Here is a 15,759-nt window from a genome sequence, read left to right as displayed (position 1 = left end):
TTGCTTTTTCTAGCAACGTCATTTCAAAATTTGCGTCTGTATTTATAGTACACACATTGAAAATACTCACCTTTTCTTTTTTTTTTTTTTATTAGACCTTTTCTTTTCTTCCTTATTTTCTACCTTTCCGCAGTCCGCACAAACTCACCTTTTCCACAAAAAGACAGGCCGATTATGAAGAGCACTAACATTGCTGAATCCAATGCATTGTAATTCGAACTTGGAAAGTGAGAAAAGAGTCAAAAAAAAAGAGCAGAGGGAGAGACATAAAATCTGATATGCTTTAGCCACTCTATACATATTTAGCTCCTTTTGTGATCCTGATGAATAATATGCCTTCTCGCCTGTCTAATTATGATTTTATGACTGTAACACGGTCAACTAGTGAAAGAGTGAATGACTTCAACCAAAATATCTATGCTTTGATTTGATAAATTGATATACAATGCTAGTGCGGAACGTTTCATATGCATTTAAACGCTTTTATGTTCAAACTTCTCTCCCACTTCTAGTCCCTTTTCACCGGAACTCATTCATACCTGCCCACTAAAAATAATGTTCTCACACAAATAGAGAGAGATAATATTTTAACTGTTCAAACCTTTTTATGATGATAGGATCAGCATTTTCAGTAGGTTATACAATTAAATATGCTTCAATGTCATCATTTGTGTTGGTCCTTGGTAGCTTTTAAGCTCAATATTAATGGTATTTACCGGATCATTTTCACCCTCTAACTTGAATTGACATCACAAAAACGACAACATACAAATCCTGTTAACTTTTATCACTTAATTGAGTTAATATATATATATAAACTCGTAAGAAGTGATATCTAATATGTTTAAAATTCAAATTAAACACTTAAAATATTTTCAATTGGGATCTCCCTCGATAAAAAAAACTCACTTAATTTAAAATTATCATGAGGGTACGGATCTTCGGAAGGAATGACAGTGTAATTAGTCTGAATGATAGCTATAGCTATAGAAAAGATTAATTTCTTACAGAAGAGCAGTTGCTGAATGGTTACAGGGGGCCATATTTAAACACCCATTCCCTACAATTTATGGCAAAAAGGGAAAAGGTCAGCCCACATTAATCCCGTTTGCTCAATATGTAGCATACTTTTTGACAAAGTTTTCAATACAATTCCTAAATGGTTACAATTAAAAAAGGATCTGTACTGTATACACTTTGCCCATGTCAAAATGAAATTTACATGAGAAGATGAGGGTGATGAAATGAACAATTGCCAATCATATACCAAAATAAAAACTACTAGAAGCCTAATATCGAAGTGATATACTTTTTTTTGTTTTTCTGAAGATTTTGCTGATATCATACTCCCTGCTTGGGGATGGAACACCGTCACGGGCTTGGATCTGGCCTCTGGCCTAATCCTGAAGAACGTGTGCAGTGCGGTCACACTAGCAAATGCACCCATGGTGCAACCAAAAAAAAGGACAAAAGTTGATGATAATGCGCAAGGGGAAACCTTAGAATAAAAATACAAGTTGGGTAAGTTCCTAAACTCATATTCCAAAATCTCGCTTGGTATCTCTCTCAAATTCAACTACCATCCAAATTTCAATTAAAGCAGAGAGAGAGATATGTTAACTATAGTCTATATATCCCCACACCCACCACATTTACTTGCTGTTCAACTTCACCTTTCTCATCTACTTGTTATATATACGGATACCCCCTTGGAAGCTTGGACCACTCAAATGCAACCATAACACTACAATTCTACAAACCTCCAATTTTTTTGAGCATCCTATGGCATAAGCCAAGCACCAGCGCCATGGACTGGTACTCTTGGTTGTCAAAGAGTGCCCTTGAGCCCTCACTTATCTATGAGTATGGCCTTGCCTTTTCTCGCAATGAACTCCAAAAGGAGGATTTAGCGCACTTCAACCACGAGTTTCTTCAGAGCATGGGCATTTCAGTTGCCAAGCATAGGCTGGAGATTCTCAAGCTTGCTAGGAAGGATGTTGGAGAAGTACCTAATAGCCTCTCCAAGCTCATTTTGGCAATCAATAAAACCAGAAAGTGCTTCAACAAGTATGTTAACAAGTTGGTTCACCATGAGAATAACGCGATTAAGCCACTGCCGGAGTCAGTTCGTTTTAGAGATCACTGGAGAGGAGCATTGACAAGGAAGTTCAAGAATGAGAAGGAGCTGAAGATGGAGAAGCCAGTGCAGCGAACCAGCCGTAAAATAGCAAAATCTGGTCCCCTGGATTATAGAGGTCCAGAGAAGTTGTTGGTCCCTCCTAGGAGCTTAAAATTATCAGGTCCCCTTGATAGAAAAATGCAGGAGAAGTTGATGTTTAATTATAGGATCCCGATAACATCTGGTCCAATTGATATTGCAATGGCACAAGAAAGATTGATGCTCACAAATAGGAGCCCAAAACTGTCTGGACCTCTCAATTATGTAAGACCTCCAAGCCCAAAGGTTCATGGTGATTACAACAAGGAAAAGGCAGGTGGGGACTATGGTGATCATACGTTATGGGCAGCATTGTTTCAGGATATGAAACCCACTTGACCATACGTCTTTCTTTGTCTTCAAAGTTGAGATATGAAATATGGTCATTCAACTGTTTTCATCCAATCAGAGGGAGAAGCATTATATGTCTGGTACAATTGCTTTTTTATGTATGTGAATCTGATATATGTTAGGGTGCCCCAATAATAGCAGATTGAAATAGAGTTGGACAGTTTTTCTATCATCAACACGGATGCCATAGTTTATATTCTTTTTGAGTTCATGTAATCTAAATTTTCAATAATTATATATGCTTTAAGATTTATGGTTTGTTAGGATCTTCTTCAGTTGTAATTAAGATCCTTCATATTGGCAAATTTTCATGTCTTGTAATGAAAATATATATATATATAATAATGTGTGCTGCGAGCTTTCCCAGAACTTTTGTGTTGAATGAAAAGGAGAATGCAGCTGAGAAATTAAAGACCTGATTTATATGTCAATATTGAGCTTGCAATTTGCCTGGAACCCGGTTGCTGAAATGACTCTTTTTTCCATCAGCTGTTATGCTCAGTTATGGTCTGAAAATGAAGATCAATCAACAACAGATTCTGCTTGATCTAAACTGGTAGAATGGATGGTTTCCATATCCTCAATGTGTGAGATGTTGAGTAATGTTTGGAGGTTTGGAGACATTAACTAGCTGTTTCAAAAGTTGGAAACAAGATTTATTAGCCTATTTTCATCTTCCATTGCAATGTGGTCAATATGGCTTAGCCGAATTCAATAAGCCATGCCAATTGTCATATGATCTGTTTTAATAGTTAATATTCAAAATATTCAAATTTTAACAGCTTCAAATATTAAAAAAAATTAATAACACCTGCCTGCCACCAGTGTCTTCAAAGTTGCAAATGAATTCCTACCTCACTCATATTAACTAAATATTGCAACCCACGTCATGCATCCACATTCTTTAATTTTTTGTCTACAAACACAAAGGAATATAACTTTCTGTCTGATCATTTAAACAGAGGCCCACACCCTGCTGGCAAATGTATATACAAGATAAAAAGCAAAGGCAAAATTAAAGGCTACACCTTGCTTGTCTTACAAGGATTCATAGTTTTGGTAGTTCTTGGGAAAAGCTGAATAGCCTATTGAAACATTTGGAAATAGGACTTCCTTAGCATGTGCCTTCTGCTGTAGGAGATGGAAGACCAAAAGAAACTGCTATGGGCATCTGGAATCTTAAGATTTCCGCAAGAGTAGCTGAGCACTTAAGAATCAGCAATTAATTTCCAAGGGTTAGAATTTAGTGATAATAATTAACAATAACTTTTATGAACTTATATAACAATCCAAGTGAAATGAGTTATTATCTCATAAGTATTATCCATCTATCTATATTTATACTATATAAAAAAGGACAACTCTAAAAGTGCAAATAGTAAAAGGTATTTATATAATTTACAATTTATTTAATTAATTATTTCATCTTTAATTAATAATTTTCTTATTATATTATATAGCCACATAAATCTTAGAATATCACTTGATTGATAAATATGCAATTATCCACAGTAAATATGTTCATTAATAATTCTTTTTTGTTTATCTTCCCTACAGAATAAATATATAGATATGCATATATAATTTGGAATGAATACAAATATTCAAAAAGATACTTTAATTGTTATATGAGCTAAACATAGGCTATGTATGGATAGAAATTTTGCTCATAAGTTTTAACTCTTTAATAAGCTAAGACATATTCAATTTTTATTTTTATTTTTTACTTTTGAAATGACTTAAATATGAGGTAAATTTTAATTAAATAAATTTATTCAAATAGAAATAAATGATTTTTAAACATACTAAAAAAAACCTGCCAATTAATATGTATGCTCACATACTTTAAAATAAGCTCATGAAATGTTTATGTTAAATTAAATGTATAACATAAAACTAGCAAAAGACTAAATTGTGTTTAATTAATGTAATAATTATCTATACTATATATTTCACCTGTTAAATTTTTTAGGTGCAAATGTGACTAGGGACGGCAATCAAACCCGTCCCCGACGGGTTTCAACCCGACCCGATCCTATGGGGTCGGATTTTTTTTTTTGAATTTCGGGTTTAGGGTCGGGTTGGGTATAGTTGGGGAACAGTCGAGGTCGGGTCGGGTTCGAGTATGCCTAAAACCTAACCCGACCCGATATTATATAAAAAATTATTTTTTTAATTAATTATTTAATTATATATATTTATATAATTATATTTTTAAATATTTATATTTAAAAAATAATATTTTATATTTAAAAAATAATCTTTTATTAATTTCGGGTCGTGTACGGTTTACATAGTATCGGGTCGGGTTCGGGGCGAGCAAAACCAACCCTGAATCCAACTCGATGCCATCCCTAAATGTGACTAGTAGAATACGACATGAGAAAAAAAAGTATCTAATGAAAAAGTGATTTATTCTAAATAGATTGACGAAGATAAATTATTTCAGTTATTTTTTTGTGTCACGGGTCGAGACTCAACTTTCAGGTTTGTGTGGTTTCAGAATCTGAGTATGAACTCATTTGATATTTCAGATCAACCTAACTATCATTATTCACACCTTTATGAGGTATTGTCAGTTTCGATATCCTTGACCTCACAATTTTATCCCAAAAAAAACACATCACAAGAAGAAGGTGGTATGAGCTCTTATATCCCATGACTAACTTTAGTACACAATTGATGTGGGATTTCTGATTTTATCTCAAGCCGTGACATCCTCTTTCATTCTAACGAAGGCCCATTATCTTCAATGGCACATCTTTAGTACTCTTAGAGCTGACTCTAATGCTATTTTTCACAGGTCGAAACTCAACCTCTAGGCTATGCTGCTCTAGGATTCAAGTATGGACTCATCCAGCATTTTAAATCAACTTAACTGTTACAATTTATACCCTTATAAGGTATTATCCGCTTCGATTATATTGGTTTCATGATTTTATCTCACAAAAAATACTTTACAAAAAGAAAATTATGTAAACTTTTATATCCCATGATTAATTCTAATACACCGTTGATATGAGATTCATGGTTCTATAGCAAGCCGTAACACTTGCTCTTTTTTAGACAAAATGAAGATATTTCAATTATAAGTCACTAAAAAGAGAAATGTATGCGTGCTACGGCACATGAATTTTTTTCATTTGGTGTTTGGTTCAACGCATATACTTCATATCTACGCAAACAATGGAAAAAATAGGGCATAGGTGCATTGCATTTAAAAGACTGCCCTTACATCCCTCCAGCTCGCATTAGCAGCTTCATGATCACCGTATATACAACTTGCAAAATCATTTATTAACAACTGTATGATTTAATATATCAAGTTATCAACTGTTCATCAATTCAACATTTCAACTCTAGATGAATTTTTAAAGGGATAAACATTTGACTCTTGAATTATATATTTTTATTAATTTGATATCTAAAAAAAAAAATTATTAATTTAATATTTTCATTTTCATTTTTTTATTAATTTTGATATGTAGGACTAATATTATCAATTAATTTGTTGACATAATATAAATATCTAATAAGATGCCAACACCTAAAAAAAAAAAAAAGAAGCCAAAACCACTTCATAAATTATCACATCATTATTAAAAGAATTTTTTTTAATTAAAAATTTGCTAAATTTTTTTAAATCTAAAATATTTTTTAAAAACCAGAAAAATAATTTAATAATAATTAAATTTCAAAAAAAAATATTAAAACTTTAATAAAAATCCAAAAAATTTAAAATTTTTTAAAAATTAAAAAAAGATAAAATTTTAATAAAAATTACATTTTCTTAAAATTAAAAAAAAAATTCACAAAAACTTAAAAAAAAAACTAAAAATTAAAAAAATCCAAATTTTTTTAAAAAATTATGAAAATTTTGAAAATTTCTGAAAATTTTTATTTTTTGAATTTTAAAATTTTCATATTTTATATATTTTTAATTTCTCAACTTTTTAATTTCTTGAATTTTTTAAAATTAAGATTTTATTATTTTTATTTAAAAGTTTTAATTTTTTAAAATATTTTAGATTTTTTGAAAATTTTTAATTTTTCAAAAATTTTTAAAATTTTAACTTTTTTCAAATTTTTAGATTTTTTCAAAAAATTTTAGTTTTGTTTTAATTTTCTTTGTTAAGTTTTTTAATCTTTTTTAATTTTAAAATTTTTATTTTTATTAAAATTTTTAGATTTTTTAAATTTTATATTTTTAAAATATTTCAGTTTTAATTTTTTGCATATTTTAAAATATTTTAGATTTTTTAAATTTAAAACAATTGATTTAGAATTTTTAGAACATTTTTAAAATTTTTTTAATGCTAACATAACAATTAATTATGTGACATTAATTTGATCTTTTTTTATTATATGTTAGTATCTTATTAGATATCAATATCATGTCAGCAAGTTAACTAATGATATTAGTTCAAGATATCAAAGTAGATGATGAAATTAAAGTTGAACTACCAATTTGATAATTTTATTTTTCTAGATTCTAAACTGACAAGAAGTTTATAATAGAAGAGGTAAATGAGTATTTGACCCATTTTTAGAATTAGAGGCCGTATGTATTTTTGAGTACAGAGAGGCAACCAAACATGAACTGCATTTATTAGAATTTGAAGAACTTACTGGAGTAGAAGAAATGCCTAGCTAGTATGTGATGCGCCCCACAAGTAGGATTCGAAAACGATCTTAGTCATGATATGAAGTTTATGGCAGCATAAAAGAACCGCCGCCGTAAAGCTTTTGGTAAACAGGCCCTATCCTCTTAGTTAGAATGATGCTTGCCACCGACGCCACGCCACAGGAACCAGCAAGAACCAGGAAAGTGAGTCTAAAGCAGTTTGGACCAATGCATAAAACGCTTGAACTGACCAGATTGACTCTAGCTGCTTTGCAACTTCAGTATCATATATATATATATATATATATATATATATATATATATATATACACACACATATATACTGTTAGGAGCCCTGAGAAAGAGGAATGCTCCAAGAGGATTTCCTAGTAACATGAAATTGTAAAATATACCAAAATGCTTCAAACCAAAAGGCTCAGAGACAGTGAGGATCATGATGGAGAATTGAACACCATAGCATATTCCAAGTAATGCAGTGCAGCATATAAGTTACCATCAATAGCTGATGCAAAAAGAAGGTATATATGTAATAACCATGATAATTTGAGTGCATGTCATCCAAATGGTGGGGGAATTGTTTTTGACCTGCAAACAACAGAAAAAAAAAATGTAGAATAAAATGCTCTTTGGAACCTATATACTCTAACCAACAATCATAAACTAATGGTTAGGTTACAAATATACGCCCACAAATAAAGAGTTCTAGAAAAAAAAGTTACTTTTGGCATTGGCAGGAGTAACACGAATTCTTGAAGAATGAACTAAATATATTTAGTCTGCTTGAATATGTCCACATGCAAATACACTTATGTTACGTGATACTTCTTGTTACACAAAGGATGTTGGTGGGGGCCTCTTTCTTCGAGATTCAAAATTATATGCAAAAATGGAGATCAGATCAGATGAAATCAGCTGACTATGAATCATTAGATGGTATTGTTACCTCTCTGGGCCATTAAGAAAAACCTAGAAATTGTGAAGCAAAGGCTTGATATGACGAAACCAAAGGTTGGACTGTGCTTGTGGTGATCAGTTTTATAGGCGCTTTTTGGTGTCTAATGAAAGAAAGGAAGTGTGTTTTTTCTTTCTTTCGATTGCAAATTGAAGACTTATTCAGTTGCTTTATGGTTTACTTATCTGATTATCTCATCTTAATGGGAAAAAACAGCTGCAAAACCAAAACAGGATAGTTCTTGCAAAATATTTAGCTGTTGATGATGGGCAATAATGATTAAAGGTAGTTTTCAATTAAGCAAATTGCACAGGGCAACCATTAACAGAGATGCAAGTGGGCAAATAGTGAAGATTAACAAACATCCTTCTATTTTACATTACTGAATCTCAGCCTTAAATTTATCACTAACGCCAATTTTTATCTCTAAATTCAAGAATTGTGTAGAATATGAAAATTAACTCCATTAATTAATATAATTATATGATATTTTATAAATTTGAAATTTTAATCTACAAAATAAATCCAAGAAATTGTCTCCCACTGTATGCTGCAGTTAGTTCCTGTTCTCTGGCCCATGGACTCTCAAAATTGGGGAAAACATCAGCAAATGTTGTTACCTGTTAGGAACTTTTAGGCCCTAACCATTATGGGTAAAGCCACAGCCCCCATTAATGCTAGTCACTTGGTTTTGGGTGGCTTTTCAGTTTTCTTTGCCCACTTTTCCAGGACCTAAAAGATCGTCTTCTCTTCTGTTCGTTACTTTATATTCTAGTGCAATACACCCTTTAGCTCATTAGCTAGTTGGACCCTTTCAACTTCAAATAAGTAAATAACTATTTTCATTTACACGTATCAAGTGATCAACCTTTCGTATCAGTCCCTTCCATCAAGTAAAAGAAAGAAAAAATCTCAAAAGCAGGATTAGATATTCAAAAACGGTATTAGATATTACAATGTTTGCGTGCTTTAGAATCTTTATTTTTCTCATAACTACCTTTTTTTTTTAGAATAACTACTAATTATCAAATACTGATTTAATTCTAATAGAAACCCATGAAAGAAAATATATGTTTAAGAATCTTAAAGGTAATGATCTGTTCTGGTTTGCAAGCTAAAGAATATTTCTTAAAGAACAAAGGAAAGCATATGGTCAGAGTTATTAGGACAGTCGTATGGAAAGACAACCTAAAGCTTTGTTAAAAAAATAATTATATGAATCAATTAAATTAATTTTTATATTTATATTTTTTAATAACTATTTTATTTCGTAATATTGGTGGAACTAAATTATTTATTCCAAAATGATTTATGTTGATTATTACAGTGCTGCTTTTAATGTTTAGCGTTTAATTTACTAATTTATTACCAAAAAGATTAAGGAATCATGAAAAGTTGAATGCCTCCAATTGCCTAAGGTTCTAAATTGTGTCTGCTGTAGACTGCGGTGGGGAGTGCAAAGTGCTAACCAAAGGTGACACTGCCCAATCTAAACTCTAAGTGGAACGCATAAGCCAGACTTGTCCTACAAATAAATTTCCTGTAAATTATCACAAAATAGAATTATGAATGGACGCAAAAGAAGTGGAACCTGTTCCCAACATTAGCTGAACAAAGAATCATTAAAAATATTAATTATAGCTGCATTACATATGTAGCCATGAAAAATGTGAGTTGCTCTTGCTCAGACATTAATTTTTTGCACTCAAATTTCTAATATACCAATCCACATACGCAATCACCTTGGCCGCCTAGCACATTTGAGATTAGGCAGATAACAAGGCCAAAATTTAATGAAATTAAAAGAAATACACAATCGAACAGAGTCCCGATATGGCAAGCAAAGTGTAACATCATCTTTCTTCTTTTTCTTCGAGTAGTACCACAATAGAAAGAGTAACAACTTTATCCATTTACAATAACAGCCAGCCATGGCATCTGAACTTTATCCATTTACAATAGAAATTAATTGTTTCCTTAGCCGTAGGCCCATTGAAGAAAATCCACAAATCATCAAGAGAATATTTAAAAAAAAAAAAAAAAGTTTTGCACGTTTCAGCATCATCTGGACTAACCAACCTCACTTTATTTTATCCAATAATTCAGATTAAAAACAAAAAAATGCAATAGATAGAGTAGATGCCTTAAAAACACAGTTTCTCCACAAAGAGACAAACAATGTTGTTGAAATCTTTAACGCCGCTAGCCAACGGGTAGACATTTGGAACCATAAAACCAGAACTGACAGAATTTTAAAACTATATCCAACCCATCCTTGTCCTATCAAGAAAGATAAGGAACAAACAAAAGGAATCAATTATCATCAAATATCCCACGTGGCTGGTTCATGCACAGGAGGCATGTCAAATGTCATGCATGACCCTCCAAAATAGAAAGAAAAAAATACTTCAAAGTTAAATTTTACTGACGTTGTATTGCCCACCTGAAACTATGAAACAAGTAAACTGCACTTGCAATTCACGAGTCACCACACTATGTTACGAAAAAAATTTTGATGCTTACATGATAGGGAAATTTGATCGTTCTTTTCGGCTTTGGGTAAGAATCTGGCAAGTAATTTGGACCTTCTATCAACCGACAAACGATAATGTTACTAAAATCCAAATAAAATAGCTAACCATCACTGGGAAAAATTTACCCTGCAAAGCAGATATGAATGGTCCCATTTGTTGGCTGCTATCACTCCCACACAGCTATAAAGCAATTAGTCTACATTGCTTTTTATGTGGGATGTGGGTCGCCCCCGCGTTGTACCTTTCATGAGTTGAAAGCTTCCAGTTTTCTGGTCCCCATTTGGGTGCCACCAAAATAAAGAGAATAAAAAGTTGGGTGTTTTCCTAGTTTCTCCATTTCTTTTACATCTATTAATCTTCTTTTTCTTTCGAAATCATTACAACAACAATGTAGTGATTTCGAAAGAAAAAAATAGTTGTAGTTTTTATAGTAACATTACCTAAGGAGATAAAAATACATAAAACTAGGAACATGTAGAACTCTATATTTAAGATGAGATAAGAGAAAATTTGAGAAAAAATAAAATAAAATACTTACTCATTTCAATATTTGCAAGAGATTCTGTTTGCATAATATAAATTCAAGCTAATGACATTTACCTATATGTTTCTGAAAGATTAGTGGAATTTCATGATTATTAAGATGACATTTATTTTTTATAGTATGATAAAATAATTTTTTTAAAATTTAGATATGCAATAATTTTTTAATTTTATTTAAAAATTAAAAAATTTTACAATAATATATAAAAAGAACTAAAAAATAAAAATTTTATTTATATTTATTTTAATTCCCAAAATTATTATTTTTTTAGAATCCAAAATTTTTCATTTTTTGTTGATAAGGATAACCTAATAGTTAAATCACCGTTACAAATTTAAATAGATAAAGTTTACTTATGAAATAAAATCATCAATTTCATCATTGCAAACTTCTTAATGATTTCTTTAATTAAAAATAGACTTTATCATTTGTTTAAGACTTTAAGGCGTGATAGATTCCAAATAACATTGACTTTAAAATTAAAGATATATATATACTTTGTATATTCTTATCTTGGCTGACGATTTCTTTTTCCCGCTTGATAGAAGAGCGGACATGTGGAATCCTATAGGTTTCATCCTGTAGTTGTGGGGCTGAGAGTAAAGAGAATGACAAAACCAAAAATGGCGGTAGCTTCCTGCCTCCTTTACCTGACACCTTTCGCTTTCAAAAACCTTATCTTCAATTTGCGGGAGTTGGATTTTTTGCCGCAACATCAAAGTGGATGAGAATGGAACCTCTTTCATTTGGTTGGAGATGGAGACGATTCCTTCATACATTTCCTTCTTTTGCCAATTTTGTTGGTGAAAATATACCACCCCCTATTTGAGAACTTTTTTTTCGTGTGCCTTTGCTTTTCTGGTTTTTCCTTAACCAAGAAGGAGACCAACTTTTGTCTTGCTTTTGGTAGGGCTAGTTTAATTTATTGTACCTTTTTTTAAGTAAATTGCATCATTATCGTTATTTAAAAATTTTAATTTTTTCATCTCTGACCTTGGAATTTGTTCCGAATCTTTTCATCCATCGTTATTTTATTAAAATTTAAATGTAATTTGTTATTTTGACGAACATATTCGTGATAAATTTTGTTTAAAATTTAATTGTATGTTAATTATTAGATGAATTTAGAATAAATTCAAAAAGATTTGGATAAAAAATAAAATTTTACAAAAAAAACACAATCTATTGATGAAATTTACTCGCTCCTGTATAATATTTGGTGGGTTAAATGAAAATGCGGTGAAGAGTATTTATTTTCTTTAATGGTGCTTTTTTTTAAAATGGTGTTGATGGTTAGATAAGATTTAGGAGTTAGGGGCCTTTGTGACGTTAGGTACTTAGATAGCTGGACACATGGCAATTTGTTTCATTTTTAATTAGGTGGAAGTCATGATTTGATGACCAATGCCCAAAGTTGAAGTGGGATCAATAATGCTTTGGTTGTCACTTCATTTTTCTTTTAGTTGACAAACTAATTATATTTTGATTTAAAAAATAAGAATGATGCAAAATTTTTAAATTATAATAAAATATTTAATTTAATATTTAAATTTTAAAAATATTAATATAATATTTTAATTATAAATTTATTAATTATATAATATTTAAAAAATTATTTATCATTCTTATATTATCATTTAAAGGTAATAATATTAAAAATAAATATCACTTAACAAATTTTAATTAAAATATTTTATTATAATTTTAGATTCATTTGAGATATTAACCTTAAAAAAAATAAGACAAAGGAATAATTGAAGCTCAGATGTTAAAACGATGCCCCTTTGAGAAGCCTGAAATATAATTGTTGATTCTTTGTAATTTCTCCCCAGTGTCTATGTATTTTATAAATTTTTCCTTTCTATTTTCTCCATAGCAAACAAGTAAACTGCTATTTCTCAAACCACAAAACTCTGACCTTTTCTTAATTGAGGGCCGAGGCTCGGGCTCTAAACATTTGTTCAATTTCCTGTGGGCTCTTTGACAAGCAGTTGTGATAATCTCAATTTTTATATGCTCCCTTCGCAACTTTCAAGAGCCACTTGTGATAATAAGTTTTGTCAACAATCCTGTTTAAAAGTTTCCTTGATTTTTATATAAATGTAGATGTTTCTGTTTTCTTTTCTTCTTTATAAGAATCACAAATTATTATACCTTTTTCTTTTCTCTCCTTTACGTATCATTAATTCCCATTATTTCCTTTTTTAACATTAGTTGTATTTTTATTTTTCCTTTACTTTCCATAAAATTTAGGGAGGGTCCAAGTTATTAGAATGTCATTTCATTTTCTTCTCCAACGCAGCTAAGGTTTTCTTCATCGTCTGATTCACTTCAATTCTCTTTTGGAGTAAATTCCAGTAATGTAAATTCCACCCTCAATTTCTCCAATTCGAAATCCTGCAAAACAAAAAATATATATATAATTAAAAATAAAATTGACAGGTAAAAAATAATAATAATAATAGAAAATAGAAAAAAAAAAAAAAAAAGAAACATACAGGACATACGAAAACGATGAATGGGACGAGAGGAAAAGGAAAAGAACAAACGGAAAAAACTACTGAAACGGTAAACGGGGAACGGAAACGGGTAACTAAAAACGTCAAACCGAACGGATCACGGAAAAGAAAAAGACCTGCTGTGGAATGGAATGATGTTTGGATAACCAATCAAATGGAAAGAATAAAACTCTAAACCAATAACATCTCAGATCTGGGACTGGGTTTTGTCAGTTAGAGTTAGCTGATTAGATTAGTTCTTTTTAGGAGATTTTTCAAAGAGTTTTTTTTGGTCCGAAAGCTCCTCAAATTTGCCATTGGCTGCAAATGTGAGTATTTACACCAACATAGTATATGACAGCTTGTTCCCCGGATTTTACGGTTTCGGTTACCCGGAGTACACTACAAACCATATCCGCCGCGAATCCTTCACTCAGATCTCCAACCACTTAGCCGTAATCTGACTTTGTCGCCACCGTCCGCAACTTTACTTCGAAGGTCCTCTCCGATCACCGCTAAAGCTCGGAGACTCACCAAAAATTGTTAAAATATTACACATACCGCATAAAGAATCTTCATAAATCATCAGCCTTTGACATCACGCAGAGCCGGCTCGGCCTTGGCTGGAATGCTGTGCGACGACGCTGCTGGTGAGAGGAAGGTCTGATCAAAGCCGACAAAGCTCTCTTGACTAGATCTCCTTCGACTCCTCCGATTCTCACCAGCGAGTTCGTCATCGCAGATCTACGCGCGTTGAGCCGATTACTCGGCGTGTAACTTCCCACCGCGTGCGAATTATTGAAACTCTTGTGAAGACTGCAACGGAACGATCCCGGATGCGTCGTAGGAGAACACATGCAAGTCCGCTTTGGCTGTTTGCTCTGTAAATTCTTCAACGCCTCGTTGTTTCTACGCACGGTGGAAATTGAACGGTTCGGCGAGATCGAACGGTTATCGAGCCAGAATCGCACAGACGGCGGGGATGGAGATTGGTTGTAGAGATTGACACGTGGCGGAGAGCTAGATCTGTTTTGATTAAAGAAAGATGAGGAGCGTGAGGAGAACCTCGAAGTCGAATAAGCAAAAGTTGAGGAGGAAGAAGAAGATGGAGACTGTGAAGCGTAGTGAGAACTGAACCGGCCTGATGGGGAGAGGGAGCGGAGAATCGGACCGCTAGATCTTCTTGAAGATGCCGCCATTTTTTTTTTTTTTGGTGTTGCAGAAGAGAGAGAAAATGTAGGAATAAAGCAAAGAGAGAATTTTTTTTTCTTATTGGATTTCTGAAGAGCCGTGTTTGGCTGTTTGGTTGGGCAAACATAGCTTTAATCGAGCCATGTATTTATAGGATATGAGAGGGGGTGAGGGGTTCGGAAATTTGGCGATATTTTCAAAGTTGGGATATTTACTTATTGGGTTTTGCTTTTGTGCCCCTTAACTTTTGTTTATTTATTTTTCATGCCTTCGTTATCACTGTTTGCGGCTGTAGACGCCTCTGATGTTTTTCGTATTTTCCCATTGCTTATCTTACTATTATTTCTAATTTTCTTTTGGTTAATTAGACTTTAGAAGCAAGATAAAGAGAGTTGGGAAATTATGTAAAGCATAAAAATATTTCATAAACTTAATACTTAATTTGCTATGAATAAAAAGTTATTATGTAAAAAGTACACAAAAAATAATTTTTTATCACAATTATAACGTTTATGAATATATTAATAATTTATTATATGAGTATTTTTTCTTTATGAATATATTAATTATAACATTTATGAATATATAAATCTTTTTTTAATTCTATCCTTAGTTTCATTTCTAAATTTGAGATTTTAATTTTAATAAATAAAATTTGTTATTCTTAAATTACAAATTTTATATAAAAAAAAGTAATTTTTTTGCTATGTAAGAACATGTTATGGCTGGAATCATTTATTGTTACTTAACCAAGTAGTTTTATTAAAATGCATTTAAAAAAATAAACCACTAAAAATAGTGATAATAAAATAATAAAATTATTTAA

At 31.6% G+C, this 15,759-nt stretch overlaps 2 protein-coding genes and 1 long non-coding RNA gene across 3 annotated transcripts; 1 reads left to right on the top strand and 2 right to left on the bottom strand.

Moving 5' to 3' along the window:
• Nucleotides 1-1,569: 1,569 nt before the first annotated feature.
• LOC111300292 (uncharacterized) lies at nt 1,570-2,938 on the top strand. The gene has a single exon (XM_022895928.2). It carries the CDS (start codon nt 1,808-1,810, stop codon nt 2,555-2,557), a length of 750 nt encoding a protein of 249 aa, XP_022751663.1. The 5' UTR covers nt 1,570-1,807; the 3' UTR covers nt 2,558-2,938.
• A 444-nt stretch (nt 2,939-3,382) lies between these two features.
• LOC149513623 (uncharacterized) lies at nt 3,383-8,679 on the bottom strand. The gene is made up of 3 exons (XR_016329492.1): nt 7,607-8,679; nt 7,199-7,469; nt 3,383-3,776 (listed from the first exon to the last, which is right to left on the bottom strand). It is a non-coding gene; the product is annotated as an uncharacterized LOC149513623 (long non-coding RNA).
• A 5,206-nt stretch (nt 8,680-13,885) lies between these two features.
• On the bottom strand, nt 13,886-15,068 carry LOC111299012 (uncharacterized). The gene has a single exon (XM_022893853.2). It carries the CDS (start codon nt 14,939-14,941, stop codon nt 14,318-14,320), a length of 624 nt encoding a protein of 207 aa, XP_022749588.2. The 5' UTR covers nt 14,942-15,068; the 3' UTR covers nt 13,886-14,317.
• Between the last annotated feature and the right edge of the window lie 691 nt (nt 15,069-15,759).

Source organism: Durio zibethinus, chromosome 18 (assembly GCF_047325235.1).
Source record: "Durio zibethinus cultivar Kanyao isolate XHJ-2024 chromosome 18, ASM4732523v1, whole genome shotgun sequence".
NCBI classification, from domain to species: domain Eukaryota; kingdom Viridiplantae; phylum Streptophyta; class Magnoliopsida; order Malvales; family Malvaceae; genus Durio; species Durio zibethinus.
Note: the sequence above shows the minus strand (reverse complement) of the source record. Positions and strands in the feature narration are given on the sequence as shown.